The sequence below is a fragment of the Coregonus clupeaformis genome, chromosome 20 (assembly GCF_020615455.1).
Source record: "Coregonus clupeaformis isolate EN_2021a chromosome 20, ASM2061545v1, whole genome shotgun sequence".
In the NCBI taxonomy this organism is placed as follows: Eukaryota; Metazoa; Chordata; class Actinopteri; order Salmoniformes; family Salmonidae; genus Coregonus; species Coregonus clupeaformis.
The window spans coordinates 64681587-64702222 of NC_059211.1; the positions used below are offsets into that span (position 1 = coordinate 64681587).

The window sequence follows — 20636 nt, forward strand, 5'->3', positions numbered from 1 at the left end:
TTACCCCCTACCCACCTAATACCTCAATATTACCCCCTACCCACCTAATACCTCAATATTACCCCCTACCCACCTACTACCTCAATATTACCCCACTACCCACCTACTACCCCAATATTACCCCCTACCCACCTACTACCTCAATATTACCCCTACCCACCTACTACCCCAATATTACCCCCTACCCACCTACTACCTCAATATTACCCCCTACCCACCTACTACCTCAATATTACCCCTACTCCACCTACTACCCCAATATTACCCCCTACCCACCTACTACCCCAATATTACCCCCCTACCCACCTACTACCCCAATATTACCCCTACCCACCTACTACCCCAATATTACGCCCTACCCACCTAATACCTCAATATTACCCCCTACCCACCTAATACCTCAATATTACCCCCTACCCACCTACTACCTCAATATTACCCCACTACCCACCTACTACCCCAATATTACCCCCTACCCACCTACTACCTCAATATTACCCCCTACCCACACACTACCTCAATATTACCCCCCTACCCACCTACTACCTCAATATTACCCCCTACCCACCTACTACCCCAATATTACCCCCTACCCACCTACTACCCCAATATTACCCCCTACCCACCTACTACCCCAATATTACCCCCTACCCACCTACTACCCCAATATTACCCCCTACCCACCTACTACCCCAATATTACCCCCTACCCACCTACTACCCCAATATTACCCCCTACCCACCTAATACCTCAATATTACCCCCTACCCACCTAATACCTCAATATTACCCCCTACCCACCTACTACCTCAATATTACTCCACCACCCACCTACTACCCCAATATTACCCCCTACCTACTACCCCAATACTCCCTACCCACCTACTACCTCTATTACCCCTACCCACCTACTACCCCAATATTACCCCCTACCCACCTAATACCTCAATATTACCCCTACCCACCTAATACCTCAATATTACCCCCCTACCCACCTACTACCTCAATATTACCCCCACCCACCTACTACCTCAATATTACCCCCTACCCACCCACTACCTCAATATTACCCCCTACCCACCTACTACCTCAATATTACCCCTACCCACCTACTACCCCAATATTACCCCCTACCCACCTACTACCCCAATATTACCCCTACCCACCTACTACCCCAATATTACCCCTACCCACCTACTACTCAATATTACCCCCCTACCCACCTACTACCCCAATATTACCCCCTACCCACCTACTACCTCAATATTACCCCCTACCCACCTAATACCTCAATATTACCCCTACCCACCTACTACCTCAATATTACCCCACTACCCACCTACTACCTCAATATTACCCCCTACCCACCTACTACCTCAATATTACCCCCTACCCACCTACTACCTCAATATTACCCCCCAACCCACCTAATACCTCAATATTACCCTCTACCCACCTACTACCTCAATATTACCCCCTACCCACCTAATACCTCAATATTACCCTCTACCCACCTACTACCTCAATATTACCCCCTACCCACCTACTACCTCAATATTACCCCTCTACCCACCTACTACCTCAATATTACCCCCTACCCACCTAATACCTCAATATTACCCCTCTACCCACCTACTACCTCAATATTACCCCACTACCCACCTACTACCCCAATATTACCCCACTACCCACCTACTACCCCAATATTACCTCCTACCCACCTACTACCTCAATATTACCCCCTACCCACCTAATACCTCAATATTACCCCCTACCCACCTACTACCTCAATATTACCCCCTACCCACCTACTACCTCAATATTACCCCCTACCCACCTACTACCCCAATATTACCGCCTACCCACCTACTACCCCAATATTACCCCCTACCCACCTACTACCTCAATATTACCCCCTACCCACCTAATACCTCAATATTACCCCCTACCCACCTACTACCCCAATATTACCCCCTACCCACCTACTACCCCAATATTACCCCCCTACCCACCTACTACCTCAATATTACCCCTACCCACCTAATACCTCAATATTACCCCCTACCCACCTACTACCCCAATATTACCCCCTACCCACCTACTACCTCAATATTACCCACTACCCACCTACTACCCCAATATTACCCCCTACCCACCTACTACCTCAATATTACCCCCTACCCACCTACTACCCCAATATTACCCAACTACCCACCTAATACCCCCAATATTACCCCACTACCTACCTACTACCTCAATATTACCCCCTACCCACCTACTACCCCAATATTACCCCCTACCCACCTAATACCTCCAATATTACCCCCTACCCACCTAATACCTCAATATTACCCCATACCCACCTACTACCCCAATATTACCCTAACTACCTCAATATTACCCCCCACCTACTACCCCATACCTACCACCTAATACCTCAATATTACCCCTACCCACCTAATACCCCAATATTCCCCCTACCCACCTACTACCTCAATATTACCCCTACCCACCTACTACCTCAATATTACCCCCTACCCACCTACTACCTCACATATCCCCCTACCCACCTACTACCCTCAATATTACCCCTACCCACCTACTACCTCAATATTACCCCCTACCCACCTACTACCTCAATATTACCCCCCTACCTCACCTACTACCTCAATATTACCCCCTACCCACCTACTACCTCAATATTACCCCCTACCCACCTACTACCTCAATATTACCCCCTACCCACCTACTACCTCAATATTACCCCCTACCCACCTACTACCCCAATATTACCCCCTACCCACCTACTACCTCAATATTACCCCTACCCACCTACTACCTCAATATTACCCCCCTACCCCACCTACTACCTCAATATTACCCCCTACCCACCTACTACCTCAATATTACCCCCTACCCACCTACTACCCCAATATTACCCCCCACCTACTACCCCAATATTACCCCCTACCCACCTACTACCTCAATATTACCCCCTACCCACCTACTACCTCAATATTACCCCCTACCCACCTAATACCTCAATATTACCCACTACCCACCCTACCTCAATATTACCCCTACCCACCTACTACCCCAATATTACCCCTACCCACCTACTACCCCAATATTACCCCCTACCCACCTACTACCTCAATATTACCCCACTACCCACCTAATACCTCAATATTACCCCCTACCCACCTAATACCTCAATATTACCCCCAACCCACCTACTACCTCAATATTACCCCCTACCCACCTAATACCTCAATATTACCCCCTACCCACCTAATACCTCAATATTACCCCCTACCCACCTACTACCTCAATATTACCCCCTACCCTCCTAATACCTCAATATTACCCCCTACCCACCTACTACCCCAATATTACCCCTACCCACCTACTACCCCAATATTACCCTCTACCCACCTACTACCCCAATATTACCCCCTACCCACCTAATACCTCAATATTACCCCCTACCCACCTAATACCTCAATATTACCCCCTACCCACCTACTACCTCACATTACCCACTACCCACCTACTACCCCAATATTACCCCTACCCACACTACCTCAATATTACCCCCTACCCACCTACTACCCTCAATATTACCCCTACCCACCTACTACCCCAATTACCCCCTACCCACCTACTACCCCCAATATTACCCCCTACCCACCTACTACCCCCAATATTACCCCCTACCACCTACTACCCCAATATTACCCCCTACCCACCTAATACCTCAATATTACCCCCTACCCACCTAATACCTCAATATTACCCCCTACCCACCTACTACCTCAATATTACCCCACTACCTACCTACTATCCCAATATTACCCCCTACCCACCTACTACCTCAATATTACCCCCTACCCACACACTACCTCAATATTACCCCCTACCCACCTACTACCTCAATATTACCCCCTACCCACCCCTACCCCAATATACCCTACCCACCTACTACCCCAATATTACCCCCTACCCACCTACTACCCCAATATTACCCCGTACCCACCTAATACCTCAATATTACCCCCTACCCACCTACTACCCCAATATTACCCCCTACCCACCTACTACCCCAATATTACCCCTACCCACCTACTACCTCAATATTACCCCCTACCCACCTACTACCCCAATATTACCCCCTACCCACCTACTACCCCAATATTACCCCCTACCCACCTACTACCCCAATATTACCCCCTACCCACCTACTACCCCTCAATATTACCCCCTACCCACCTTACTACCCCCAATATTACCCCCTACCCACCTACTACCCCAATATTACCCCCTACCCACCTAATACCTCAATATTACCCCCTACCCACCTACTACCTCAATATTACCCCCTACCCACCTACACCCTCAATATTACCCCTACCCACCTACTACCCCCAATATTACCCCCTACCCACCTACTACCCCAATATTACCCCCTACCCACCTACTACCCCAATATTACCCCCTACCCACCTACTACCCCAATATTACCCCTACCCACCTACTACCTCAATATTACCCCCTACCCACCTACTACCTCAATATTACCCCCTACCACCTACTACCTCAATATTACCCCCTACCCACCTACTACCTCAATATTACCCCCTACCCACCTTACTACCTCAATATTACCCCCTACCCACCTACTACCTCAATATTACCCCCTACCCTACCTACTACTCCAATATGCCCCCTACCCACCTAATACCCCAATATTACCCCCCTACCCACCTACTACCCCAATATTACCCCCTACCCACCTACTACCTCAATATTACCCCCTACCCACCTAATACCTCAATATTACCCCCACTACCCTACCTACTACCTCAATATTACCCCCTACCACCTACTACCTCAATATTACCCCCTACCCTACCTACTACCCCAATATTACCCCCATACCCACCTAATACCTCAATATTACCCCCTACCCACCTAATACCTCAATATTACCCACTACCCACCTACTACCTCAATATTACCCCCTACCCACCTACTACCCCAATATTACCCCCTACCCACCTACTACCTCAATTTTACCCCCTACCCACCTACTACCTCAATATTACCCCTACCCACCTACTACCTCAATATTACTCCCTACCACCTACTACCCCAATATTACCCCCTACCCACCTAATACCTCAATATTACCCCCTACCCACCTACTACCTCAATATTACCCTACCCACCTACTACCTCAATATTACCCCCTACCCACCTACTACCTTCAATATTACCCCCTACCCACCTACTACCTCAATATTACCCCCTACCCATCTACTACCTCAATATACCCCCTACCCACCTACTACCTCAATATTACCCCCTACCCACCTAATACCTCAGTATTACCCCCTACCACCTAATACCTCAATATTACCCCACTCCCACCTACTACCTCAATATTACCCCTACCCACCTACTACCTCAATATTACCCCTACCCACCTACTACCTCCAATATTACCCCTACCCACCTACTACCTCAATATTACCCCCTACCCACCTACTACCTCAATGCTACCCCTACCCACCTACTACCTCTAATATTACCCCTACCCACCTACTACCCCAATATTACCCCCTACCCACCTACTACCCCAATATTACCCCTCTACCCACCTACTACCCCAATATTACCCCTACCACCTACTACCCCAATATTACCCCTACCCACCTAATACCTCAATATTACCCCCTACCCACCTAATACCTCAATATTACTCCACTACCCACCTACTACCCCAATATTACCCCCTACCCACCTACTACCTCAATATTACCCCCTACCTACCTACTCCTCAATATTACCCCCTACACCCACCTACTACTCCTCAATATTACCCCCTACCCACCTACTACCCCAATATTACCCCCTACCCACCTACTACCTCAATATTACCCCTACCCACCTAATACCTCAATATTCCCCTACCCACCTACTACCTCACATACCCCCTACCCACCTACTACCCCAATATTACCCCCTACCCACCTACTACCTCAATATTACCCCCTACCCACCTAATACCTCAATATTACCCCCTACCCACCTACTACCTCAATATTACTCCACTACCCACCTACTACCCCAATATTACCCCCTACCCACCTACTACCTCAATATTACCCCTACCACCTACTACCCCAATATTACCCCCTACCCACCTACTACCCCAATATTACCCCTACCCACCTACTACCTCAATATTACCCCCTACCCACCTACTACCCCAATATTACCCCCTACCCACCTACTACCTCAATATTACCCCCTACCCACCTAATACCTCAATATTACCCCCTACGCACCTACTACCTCAATATTACCCCCTACCCACCTAATACCTCAATATTACCCCCTACCCACCTAGTACCTCAATATTACCCCACTACCCACCTACTACCTCAATATTACCCCCTACCCACCTACTACCTCAATATTACCCCCCTACCCACCTACTACCTCAATATTACCCCCCAACCCACCTAATACCTCAATATTACCCTCTACCCACCTACTACCTCAATATTACCCCCTACCCACCTAATACCTCAATATTACCCTCTACCCACCTAATACCTCAATATTACCCCCTACCCACCTACTACCTCAATATTACCCTCTACCCACCTACTACCTCAATATTACCCCCTACCCACCTAATACCTCAATATTACCCCCTACCCACCTACTACCTCAATATTACCCCACTACCCACCTACTACCCCAATATTACCCCACTACCCACCTACTACCCCAATATTACCTCCTACCCACCTACTACCTCAATATTACACCCTACCCACCTAATACCTCAATATTACCCTCTACCCACCTACTACCTCAATATTACCCCCTACCCACCTACTACCCCAATATTACCCCCTACCCACCTACTACCCCAATATTACCCCCTACCCACCTACTACCCCAATATTACCCCCTACCCACCTACTACCTCAATATTCCCCTACCCACCTAATACCTCAATATTACCCCCTACCCACCTACTACCCCAATATTACCCCTACCCACCTACTACCTCAATATTACCCCCTACCCACCTACTACCCCAATATTACCCCTACCACCTACTACCTCAATATTACCCCCTACCCACCTACTACCCCAATATTACCCCACTACCCACCTAATACCTCAATATTACCCCACTACCTACCTACTACCTCAATATTACCCCCTACCCACCTACTACCCCAATATTACCCCCTACCCACCTAATACCTCAATATTACCCCCCTACCCACCTAATACCTCAATATTACCCCAATACCCACCTACTACCCCAATATTACCCCACTACCTACCTACTACCTCAATATTACCCCCCTACCCACCTACTACCCCAATATTACCCCCCTACCCACCTATTACCCCAATATTACCCCCTACCCACCTACTACCTCAATATTACCCCCTACCCACCTACTACCCCAATATTCCCCCTACCCACCTACTACCCCAATATTACCCCCTACCCACCTACTACCTCAATATTACCCCTACCCACCTACTCCCCAATATTTCCCCCTACCCACCTACTACCTCAATATTACCCCTACCCACCTAATACCTCAATATTACCCCCTACGCACCTACTACCTCAATATTACCCCCTACCCACCTAATACCTCAATATTACCCCCTACCCACCTAGTACCTCAATATTACCCCACTACCCACCTACTACCTCAATATTACCCCCTACCCACCTACTACCTCAATATTACCCCCTACCCACCTACTACCTCAATATTACCCCCCAACCCACCTAATACCCTCAATATTACCCTCTACCCACCTACTACCTCAATATTACCCCCTACCCACCTAATACCTCAATATTACCCCTCTACCCACCTAATACCTCAATATTACCCCCTACCCACCTACTACCTCAATATTACCCTCTACCCACCTACTACCTCAATATTACCCCTACCCACCTAATACCTCAATATTACCCCCTACCCACCTACTACCTCAATATTACCCCACTACCCACCTACTACCCCAATATTACCCCACTACCCACCTACTACTCCCAATATTACCTCCTACCCACCTACTACCTCAATATTACACCCTACCCACCTAATACCTCAATATTACCCTCTACCCACCTACTACCTCAATATTACCCCCTACCCACCTACTACCCCAATATTACCCCCTCCCCACCTACTACCCCAATATTACCCCCTACCCACCTACTACCCCAATATTACCCCCTACCCACCTACTACCTCAATATTACCCCCTACCCACCTAATACCTCAATATTACCCCCTACCCACCTACTACCCCAATATTACCCCCTACCCACCTACTACCTCAATATTACCCCTACCCACCTACTACCCCAATATTACCCCCTACCCACCTACTACCTCAATATTACCCCCTACCCACCTACTACCCCAATATTACCCCACTACCCACCTAATACCTCAATATTACCCCACTACCTACCTACTACCTCAATATTACCCCCCTACCCACCTACTACCCCAATATTACCCCCTACCCACCTAATACCTCAATATTACCCCCTACCCACCTAATACCTCAATATTACCCCAATACCCACCTACTACCCCAATATTACCCCACTACCTACCTACTACCTCAATATTACCCCCCTACCCACCTACTACCCCAATATTACCCCCTACCCACCTACTACCCCAATATTACCCCCCTACCCACCTAATACCTCAATATTACCCCTACCCACCTAATACCTCAATATTACCCCCTACCCACCTAATACCTCAATATACCCCCTACCCACCTACTACCCCAATATTACCCCCTACCCACCTACTACCTCAATATTACCCCCTACCCACCTACTACCCCAATATTACCCCACTACCCACCTAATACCTCAATATTACCCCACTACCTACCTACTACCTCAATATTACCCCCTACCCACCTACTACCCCAATATTACCCCCTACCCACCTAATACCTCAATATTACCCCCTACCCACCTAATACCTCAATATTACCCCAATACCCACCTACTACCCCAATATTACCCCACTACCTACCTACTACCTCAATATTACCCCCTACCCACCTACTACCCCAATATTACCCCTACCCACCTAATACCTCAATATTACCCCCTACCCACCTAATACCTCAATATTACCCCCTACCCACCTAATACCTCAATATTACCCCCTACCCACCTACTACCCCAATATTACCCCCTACCCACCTACTACCTCAATATTACCCCCTACCCACCTAATACCCCAATATTACCCCTACCCACCTACTACCTCAATATTACCCCCTACCCACCTACTACCTCAATATTACCCCCTACCCACCTACTACCTCAATATTACCCCCTACCTACCTACTACCTCAATATTACCTCTACCCACCTACTACCCCAATATTACCCCCTACCCACCTACTACCTCAATATTACCCCCTACCCACCTAATACCTCAATATACCCCCTACCCACCTACTACCCCAATATTACCCCCTCCCACCTACTACCCCAATGTACCCCTACCCACCTACTACCTCAATATTACCCCACTACCCACCTAATACCTCAATATTACCCCCTACCCACCTAATACCTCAATATTACCCACTACCCACCTACTACCTCAATATTACCCCCTACCCACCTACTACCCCAATATTACCCCCCTACCCACCTACTACCTCAATATTACCCCCTACCCACCTACTACCTCAATATTACCCCCTACCCACCTACTACCTCCAATATTACCCCCTACCCACCTACTACCCCAATATTACCCCCCTACCCACCTAATACCCCCAATATTACCCCCTACCCACCTACTACCTCAATATTACCCCCTACCCACCTACTACCCTCAATATTACCCCCCTACCCACCTACTACCTCAATATTACCCCTACCCACCTAATACCTCAATATTACCCCCTACCCACCTAATACCTCAATATTGCCCCACTACCCACCTACTACCTCAATATTACCCCCTACCCACCTACTACCTCAATATTACCCCCTACCCACCTACTACCCCAATATTACCCCCCTACCCACCTACTACCTCAATATTACCCACTACCCACCTACTACCTCAATATTACCCCCTACCCACCTAATACCTCAATATTACCCCCTACCCACCTACTACCCCAATATTACCCCACTACCCACCTACTACCCCAATATTACCCCCTACCCACCTACTACCCCAATATTACCCCCTACCCACCTAATACCTCAATATTACCCACTACCCACCAACTACCCCAATATTACCCCCTACCCACCTACTACCTCAATATTACCCCCTACCCACCTACTACCTCAATATTACCCCCTACCCACCTACTACCTCATAAAATATTACCCCCTACCCACCTACTACCTCAATATTACCCCCTACCCACCAACTACCCCAATATTACCCCCTACCCACCTAATACCTCAATATTACCCACTACCCACCTACTACCTCAATATTACCCCCTACCCACCTACTACCTCAATATTACCCCCTACCCACCTACTACCCCAATATTACCCCCTACCCACCTAATACCTCAATATTACCCCCTACCCACCTACTACCCCAATATTACCCCCCTACCCACCTACTACCTCAATATTACCCCCTACCCACCTACTACCTCAATATTACCCCCTACCCACCTACTACCTCAATATTACTCCCTACCCACCTACTACCCCAATATTACCCCCTACCCACCTAATACCTCAATATTACCCCCTACCCACCTACTACCTCAATATTACCCCCTACCCACCTACTCCTCAATATTACCCCCTACCCACCTACTACCTCAATATTACCCCCTACCCACCTACTACCTCAATATTACCCCCTACCCATCTACTACCTCAATATTACCCCCTTCCCACCTACTACCTCAATATTACCCCCTACCCACCTAATACCTCAATATTACCCCCTACCCACCTAATACCTCAATATTACCCCACTACCCACCTACTACCTCAATATTACCCCCCTACCCACCTACTACCTCAATATTACCCCCTACCCACCTACTACCCCAATATTAACCCCTACCCACCTAATACCTCAATATTACCCCCTACCCACCTACTACCTCAATATTACCCCCTACCCACCTACTACCTCAATATTACCCCCTACCCACCTACTACCTCAATATTACCCCTTACCCACCTAATACCTCAATATTACCCCCTACCCACCTAATACCTCAATATTACCCCACTACCCACCTACTACCTCAATATTACCCCCTACCCACCTACTACCTCAATATTACCCCCTACCCACCTACTACCCCAATATTACCCCCTACCCACCTACTACCTCAATATTACCCACTACCCACCTACTACCTCAATATTACCCCCTACCCACCTAATACCTCAATATTACCCCCTACCCACCTACTACCCCAATATTACCCCACTACCCACCTACTACCCCAATATTACCCCCTACCCACCTACTACCCAATTTGCCCCTACCCACCTAATACCTCAATATTACCCACTACCCACCAACTACCCCAATATTACCCCCTACCCACCTACTACCTCAATATTACCCCCTACCCACCTACTACCTCAATATTACCCCCTACCCACCTACTACCTCTAATATTACCCCCTACCCACCTACTACCTCAATATTACCCCCTACCCACCAACTACCCCAATATTACCCCCTACCCACCTAATACCTCAATATTACCCACTACCCACCTACTACCTCAATATTACCCCCTACCCACCTACTACCTCAATATTACCCCCTACCCACCTACTACCCCAATATTACCCCCTACCCACCTAATACCTCAATATACCCCCTACCCACCTACTACCCCCAATATTACCCCCTACCCACCTACTACCTCAATATTACCCCCTACCCACCTACTACCTCAATATTACCCCCTACCCACCTACTACCTCAATATTACCCCCTACCCACCTACTACCCCAATATTACCCCTACCACCTAATACCTCAATATCCACTACCCCACTACTCAACCTCACCTACTACCTCAATATTAGCCCCTACCCACCTACTACCTCAATATTACCCCCTACCCACCTACTACCTCAATATTACCCCCTACCCACCTACTACCTCAATATTACCCCTACCCACCTAATACCTCAATATTACCCCCTACCCACCTAATACCTCAATATTACCCCACTACCCACCTACTACCTCAATATTACCCCCCTACCCACCTACTACCTCAATATTACCCCCTACCCACCTACTACCCCAATATTACCCCCTACCCACCTACTACCTCAATATTACCCACTACCCACCTACTACCTCAATATTACCCCCTACCCACCTACTACCTCAATATTACCCCTACCCACCTACTACCCCCAATATTACCCCCTACCCACCTACTACCCCAATGTACCCCTACCCACCTAATACCTCAATATTACCCCCTACCCACCTAATACCTCAATATTACCCCCTACCCACCTACTACCTCAATATTACTCCACTACCCACCTACTACCCCAATATTACCCCCTACCCACCTACTACCCCAATATTACCCCCTACCCACCTACTACCCCAATATTACCCTCTACCCACCTACTACCTCAATATTACCCCCTACCCACCTAATACCTCAATATTACCCCCTACCCACCTAATACCTCAATATTACCCCACTACCCACCTACTACCCCAATATTACCCCCTACCCACCTAATACCTCAATATTACCCCACTACCCACCTACTACCTCAATATTAGCCCCTACCCACCTAATACCTCAATATTACCCCACTACCCACCTACTACCCCAATATTACCCCCTACCCACCTAATACCTCAATATTACCCCACTACCCACCTACTACCTCAATATTAGCCCCTACCCACCTACTACCTCAATATTATCTCCTACCCACCTACTACCTCAATATTACCCCCTACCTACCTAATACCTCAATATTACCTCCTACCCACCTACTACCCCAATATTACCCCCTACCCACCTACTACCTCATACAATACAATATCCCGTGTGTATCAAGAATGGTCCACCACCCAGCCATCTTGACAATGTGGGAAGCATTGGAGTCAACATGCTTTCAACACCTTGTAGAGTCCATGCCCTGACAAATTGAGTATCTTCTTAGGGCAAAAGGTGGGGTGCAACCCAATATTAGGAAGGTGTTCTTAATGTTTTGTACACTCAGTGTAAACTCACCAGTCTCGATGGATCCTATATAAACTCACCTGTCTCGATGGATCCTGTATAAACTCACCTGTCTCGATGGATCCTGTAAAAACTCACCTGTCTCGATAGATCCTGTATAAACTCACCTGTCTCGATAGATCCTGTATAAACTCACCTGTCTCGATGGATCCTGTATAAACTCACCTGTCTCGATGGATCCTGTAAAAACTCACCTGTCTCGATAGATCCTGTATAAACTCACCTGTCTCGATAGATCCTGTATAAACTCACCTGTCTCGATGGATCCTGTATAAACTCACCTGCCTCGATGGATCCTGTATAAACTCACCTGTCTCGATAGATCCTGTATAAACTCACCTGTCTCGATGGATCCTATGAAGCCGATGATGAAGCCGGCGGTGTGGTAGAGGGGCAGGTTGAGGTAGATGACATCACCAGGCGTGACACCGGTGGAGTCCAGCACGGCCAGGGCAGCCAGAAGACGGTTCTGATTAACCACCGCTGCTTTAGGCAGACCTACAGGAGCAGTAGAAAGAGGAGAGAGATGATTACAGCAGGAGAGAGAGAGGGCTGTTCATATACAGGTCCCCTGTAGCTCAGTTGGTAGAGCATGGCGCTTGCAACGCCAGGGTTGTGGGTTCGTTTCCCACAGGGGGCCAGTATGAAAATGTATGCACTCACTAACTGTAAGTCGCTCTGGATAAGAGCATCTGCTAAATGACTAAAATCTCAAATGTAAATGTAATATACAGCAGCACTGGCAGGAGAGAGAGGGCTGTTCATATACAGGAGCACTGGCAGGAGAGAGAGGGCTGTTCATAGACAGGAGCACTGGCAGGAGAGAGAGGGCTGTTCATATACAAGAGCACTGGCAGGAGAGAGAGGGCTGTTCATAGACAGGAGCACTGGCAGGAGAGAGAGGGCTGTTCATAGACAGGAGCACTGGCAGGAGAGAGAGGGCTGTTCATAGACAGGAGCACTGGCAGGAGAGAGAGGGCTGTTCATAGACAGGAGCACTGGCAGGAGAGAGAGGGCTGTTCATAGACAGGAGCACTGGCAGGAGAGAGAGGGCTGTTCATAGACAGGAGCACTGGCAGGAGAGAGAGGGCTGTTCATAGACAGGAGCACTGGCAGGAGAGAGAGGGCTGTTCATAGACAGGAGCACTGGCAGGAGAGAGAGGGCTGTTCATAGACAGGAGCACTGGCAGGAGAGAGAGGGCTGTTCATATACAGGAGCACTGGCAGGAGAGAGAGGGCTGTTCATAGACAGGAGCACTGGCAGGAGAGAGAGGGCTGTTCATAGACAGGAGCACTGGCAGGAGAGAGAGGGCTGTTCATATACAGGAGCACTGGCAGGAGAGAGAGGGCTGTTCATAGACAGGAGCACTGGCAGGAGAGAGAGGGCTGTTCATATACAGGAGCACTGGCAGGAGAGAGAGGGCTGTTCATATACAGGAGCACTGGCAGGAGAGAGAGGGCTGTTCATATACAGGAGCACTGGCAGGAGAGAGAGGGCTGTTCATATACAGGAGCACTGGCAGGAGAGAGAGGGCTGTTCATATACAGGAGCACTGGCAGGAGAGAGAGGGCTGTTCATAGACAGGAGCACTGGCAGGAGAGAGAGGGCTGTTCATAGACAGGAGCACTGGCAGGAGAGAGAGGGCTGTTCATATACATGAGCACTGGCAGGAGAGAGAGGGCTGTTCATATACAGGAGCACTGGCAGGAGAGAGAGGGCTGTTCATATACAGGAGCACTGGCAGGAGAGAGAGGGCTGTTCATATACAGGAGCACTGGCAGGAGAGAGAGGGCTGTTCATATACAGGAGCACTGGCAGGAGAGAGAGGGCTGTTCATAGACAGGAGCACTGGCAGGAGAGAGAGGGCTGTTCATAGACAGGAGCACTGGCAGGAGAGAGAGGGCTGTTCATATACAGGAGCACTGGCAGGAGAGAGAGGGCTGTTCATATACAGGAGCACTGGCAGGAGAGAGAGGGCTGTTCATATACAGGAGCACTGGCAGGAGAGAGAGGGCTGTTCATAGACAGGAGCACTGGCAGGAGAGAGAGGGCTGTTCATAGACAGGAGTACTGGCAGGAGAGAGAGGGCTGTTCATAGACAGGAGCACTGGCAGGAGAGAGAGGGCTGTTCATATACAGGAGCACTGGCAGGAGAGAGAGGGCTGTTCGTAGCATGGGCACTGGCAGGAGAGAGAGGGCTGTTCATATACAGCTGCACTGGCAGGAGAGAGAGGGCTGTTCATATACAGTGGCTGCTTCAGGCAGAAGAGAGAGGGCTGTTCATAGACAGTGGCTGCTTCAGGCAGAAGAGAGAGGGAAGGAAGCAGCAGGGGACAGAGGAGAGAAAGAAGGAGAAAGGAAACAGAGAGGAGGAAGCAGAGAAGCAGTGCTCTAGAAGGTGATGTCTGACTAGTAGACCATACCTGTGTAGCACCCTCCTCCTTTACCTATACCCCCCTCCCTCTCCCTTCCCCTCTGTCCTCCCCCTCACCTGTACCCCCTCCCTCTCCCTTCCCCTCTGTCCTCCCCTATACCCTCTCCCCTCCTCCCTCTCCCTTCCCCTCTCTCTTCCCCCTCCCCTATACCCCCTCCCTCTCCCTTCCCCTCTGTCCTCCCCCTCCCCTGTACCCCCTCCCTCTCCCTTCCCCTCTGTCCTCCCCTATACCCCCTCCCTCTCCCTTCCCCTCTGTCCTCCCCCTCACCTGTACCCTCCCCTCACCTGTACCCCCTCCCTCTCCCTTCCCCTCTGTCCTCCCCCTCCCCTGTACCCCCTCCCTCTCCCTTCCCCTCTGTCCTCCCCCTCACCTGTACCCCCTCCCTCTCCCTTCCCCTCTGTCCTCCGCCTCACCTGTGGTCCCAGAGGTGTAGATGTAGACAGCAGGGCTTTTGAAGGTGATGTCCGAGCGGAGGGACTGAGGGAGAGGTGTGTCCGATGCTTCCTCCACCTGGTCAGAGAAGCCCTCCATGCCAGGTGTGTCACACTGTTTAGTCATCAGGTACACACACACACCCTGCTCCCTCAGTGATGGAAGCACCTCCTCCACCGCTTCCTGCAGCTCTGAGAGAAGAACTCAATATTCAATACTTGATCAAAACTGGACTCCAGCTGTTCTAGACTGCAGAGAAAATTTTTAACTTTTGCCCCCACAGTCATGAATTATCATTTGATTATCATTATCATTTGAGTTTCAATAGGCTATGGCAGACCTTTGTCTTTTTCATTCCATCCCTCTGGATGTGCATGTCTCTGATAAACTCATAACAACACCTGTGATTTTCACCTATTGTCATAATGTAGTAATCTCAACCAGACACTTCCACCTATGAGGAATTAGCCTCGGGATGAGTTTACTTTGATAGTGATATCCGCCTGCTGAAGGGCCAACGGGTAGGCCTTGGGGTATTGGTCACTTACCCGCGGCTGCTATGAGCAGCTTGGCGCTGCAACAGTTGAAGCAGTGCAGCAGAGATCTAGATCTGATGTTATGGTTGAGAAGCGCTACGGGACATCCCAGTTTGGCCAGGGCCAGCCAGGTGAAGATGAAGGCAGGTTCGTTTCCCATAAAAAGAGCCACGGTATCCCCCGGTCGCAGCTCCGAGTGCCTCTGTAAAGCGTTGGCTATTTTGTTGCTTCTTCTGTCCGTGTCCTGATACGAATAGGTTTTATTTTCAAACACGATGAACGGTCTGTCCGCATGAGCGGCGGACTGCTCCAAAAAACGGTCCAAAACCAAAAATAACGGTTTCCTTCTCCTCCGTAAAACAAACTTCAGCAAAATCCGAACCAAGTCCGCGAGGTAGAAGGCATCTTTCCAGAAGTAAGGAAAGAAAGTTTTAAGAACTAGCGGTGTGACGGCCAGACTGGCGAAAAGGATAGAAACCAAGTACATTGTTGAGCACAACGTCGAGCTCCTATGCTTCTGGGTGAATTGTAGATTCGTTTATTCTCTGTGGATAAAAAAAATAGGATAACAATCGGATCAAAACAAAAGTGTAGCGCGCCGCAAACAGTTATTACCGTCGCAGGCGAATTTCTTTTCAAATGTGGAATGCCTCAAATCGACTAAACATGTTCGTTTTTTCAAGTGTGGGCGGGACATTGAGTATTTAATAGTGCAGGAGGCCCAGGTTTATCATTCTTTCTTCTGAAATCCTCTTACAGGACATAAACACACACAGAGAGCCGCCTCTAGCGTTTTGGGGGCCCTAAGCGAGATTTGGGCCCCCACCTCGCAGGCATAACAATTTAGTGGCCCCACTCATGGCTGCAAAGAGAACATTTTGTCCTGCAATTCTACACATTTTGCCATGGGGTGCAGAGAAAATGTTGTCCTGAATTTGCAGTTTTAAAGGTAATTCCCTGCAGTTCTACACATTTTGTCATGGCTTACACTACCAGTCAAAGTTTTGGACACACCTACTCATTGTAGTAACGATGGCCAAATTATTGACCGGGCACGCAAGGCACGTGCCCAGGGGCCCTGACCTCCAGTGGGCCCCCGTTTATTTTCACTCAGATATCATTTGATCATGACATACAGTACCAGTCTAAAGTTTGGACACACCTACTCATTCCAGGGTTTTTCTTTATTTTTACTATTTTCTACATTGTAGAATAATAGTGAAGACATCAAAACTATGAAATAACACATATGGAATCATGTAGTAACCTAAAAAGTGTTAAACAAATCAACATATATTTTATATTTGAGATTCTTCAAATAGCCACCCTTTGCCTTGATGACAGCTTTGCACACCCTTGGCATTCTCTCAACCAGCTTCATGAGGTAGTCACCTGGAATGCATTTCAATTAACAGGTGTGCCTTCTTAAAAGTGAATTTGTGGAATTTCTTTCCTTCTTAATGCGTTTGAGCCAATCAGTTGTGTTGTGACAAGGTAGGGGGGGTATACAGAAGATAGCCCTATTTGGTAAAATACCAAGTCCATATTATGGCAAGAACAGCTCAAATAAGCAAAGAGAAACGACATTCCATAATTACTTTAAGACATGAAGGTCAGTCAATACTGAACATTTCAAGAACTTTGAAAGTTTCTTCAAGTGCAGTTGGAAAAACCATCAAGCACTATGATGAAACTGGCTCTCATGAAGACTGCCAAGGGAATGGAAGACCCAGAGTTACCTCTGCTGCAGAGGATAAGTTCATTAGAGTTACCAGCCTCAGAAATTGCAGCCCAAATAAATGCTTCACAGAGTTCAAGTAACAGACACATCTCAACATCAACTGTTCAGAGGGAACTGTGTGAATCAGGCCTTCATGGTCGAATTTCTGCAAAAAAAACACTACTAAAGGACACCAATAAGAAGACGAGACATGCTTGGGCCAAGAAACACGAGCAATGGACATTAGACTGGTGGAAATGTGTCTGGAGTCCAAATTGGAGATTTGTGGTTCAAACCGCCGTGTCTTTGTGAGACGCGGTGTGGGTGAACAGGTTATCTCTGCATGTGTAGTTCCCACCATAAAGCATGGAGGAGGAGATGTTATGGTCTGGGGGTGTTTTGCTGGTGACACTGTCTGTGATTTATTTAGAATTCAAGGCACACTTAACCAGCATGGCTACCACAGCATTCTACAGCGATACGCCATTCCATCTGGTTTGGGCTTAGTGGGACTATCATTTGTTTTTCAACTGGACAATGACCCAACACACCTCCAGGCTGTGGAAGGGCTGTTTTACCAAGAAGGAGAGTGATGGAGTGCTGCATCAGATGACCTGGCATCCACAATCCCCCGACCTCAACCCATTTGAGATGGTTTGGGATGAGTCGGACGGCAGAGTGAAGGAAAAGCAGCCAACAAGTGCTCAGCATATGTGGGAACTCCTTCAAGACTGTTGGAAAAGCATTCCAGGTGAAGCTGGTTGAGAGAATGCCAAGAGTGTGCGAAGCTGTCATCAAGGCAAAGGGTGGCTATTTGAAGAATCTCAAATATAAAATATATTTTGATTTGTTTAACACTTTTTTTGGTTACTACGTGATTCCATATGTGTTATTTCATAGTTTTGATGTCTTCATTATTATTCTACAATGTAAAAATAAAGAAAAACCCTGGAATGAGTAGGTGTGTCCAAACTTTAGACTGGTACTGTATGTCATGATCATATGATATCTGAGTGAAAATAAACGGGGGCCCACTGGAGGTCAGGGCCCCATGGGCACGTGCCTTGCGTGCCCGGTCAATAATTTGGCCATCGTTACTACAAGGTTTAGATAACTGGCTAGAGGTTTAGATAACTGGCAATCTATAAAATGTTAGCTGACATGGGCTAATTGATTGACAGTCAGTAACTGACATAACAAGAGGATAACTGCTGATGCACAACCACATTTCAAAATAGCACTTTGTGTGTTCTACTATGCTATCGCTCAACAGTAAGTTGAGACCCTGACTGACCTTGACATCAGCACGTTGTCTGCGTAAAGGCAGAGGCGGCTCTGCCTGTGTTAGAAGGAAAGTTAACAGATGGCTCCCGGCTGACAGGAAGCGTTATGTCACTTAGAAGCCTACCTGCTGATCCCTGATCAGATTGACACCACAACAGGACAGTACAGAATGTAGGCTACAGTCACTGAGTCGTGTTGTGGGGTTGAAAGGGCTTATTTACTAGACTGAGACCTGACCTTATATACAGGACACCGTGTTCATGTTTATTCACACACACACACACACACGCACACAAACACACACACACACACACACACACACACACACGCACACAAACACACACGCACACAAACACACACACACACATACACACACACACACACACATACAGACACACGCACACACATACATACACACACACACACACACACACACACACACACACACACACACACACACACACACACACACACACACAGCATAGCAGGCTGCAGGGAGGGAGCAGAGTTAGCCTACTATCAGACTACTCAATGTTTCATACTACTCAATGTTTCAGACTACTCAGATTATCAGGATCTAGGATAGCCTAGTGATTGAGCTAATGCACTCAGAGCGGGATTTCCAAATGGGCCCCCAACCTTTCTTTGGGTGGGGCCCCAGATAGCATACGATAGCAAAATGGGTAGAATTGCAGGAAATTAGCTTTCAATCTGCACAATTTTCTCTCAGCCTCATGGCAATATGTGTAGAATAGCAGGAAATAAGCTTTAGAACTGCAATATTTTCTCTTAGCCTCATGTCAGGATGTGTATAATAGCATTATAAAACTGAACATTTTTCTCTCTGCACCGTGGCAAAATGTGTTGAAATGCAGGAAGTTCACGATCA

The 20636-nt window shown here is 48.1% G+C and overlaps 1 protein-coding gene across 2 annotated transcripts in view; it reads right to left on the reverse strand.

Moving 5' to 3' along the window:
- Nucleotides 1–17410, reverse strand: part of zgc:158482 (uncharacterized protein LOC100009650 homolog) — a 53195-nt gene extending 35785 nt beyond the window's left edge. Inside the window, exons 1-3 of one of the 2 annotated variants that reach the window (XM_041857619.2) lie at nt 16756–17410; nt 16189–16398; nt 13679–13837 (exon numbers count right to left, since the gene is read on the reverse strand). In XM_041857619.2, coding sequence (XP_041713553.1) covers nt 13679–13837; nt 16189–16398; nt 16756–17230 — 844 coding nt within the window. In that variant the 5' untranslated portion in view covers nt 17231–17410. The remainder of the gene's footprint in view (nt 1–13678; nt 13838–16188; nt 16399–16755) is intronic. The other variant, XM_041857620.2, reaches the window with a different exon arrangement.
- Nucleotides 17411–20636: the final 3226 nt, after the last annotated feature.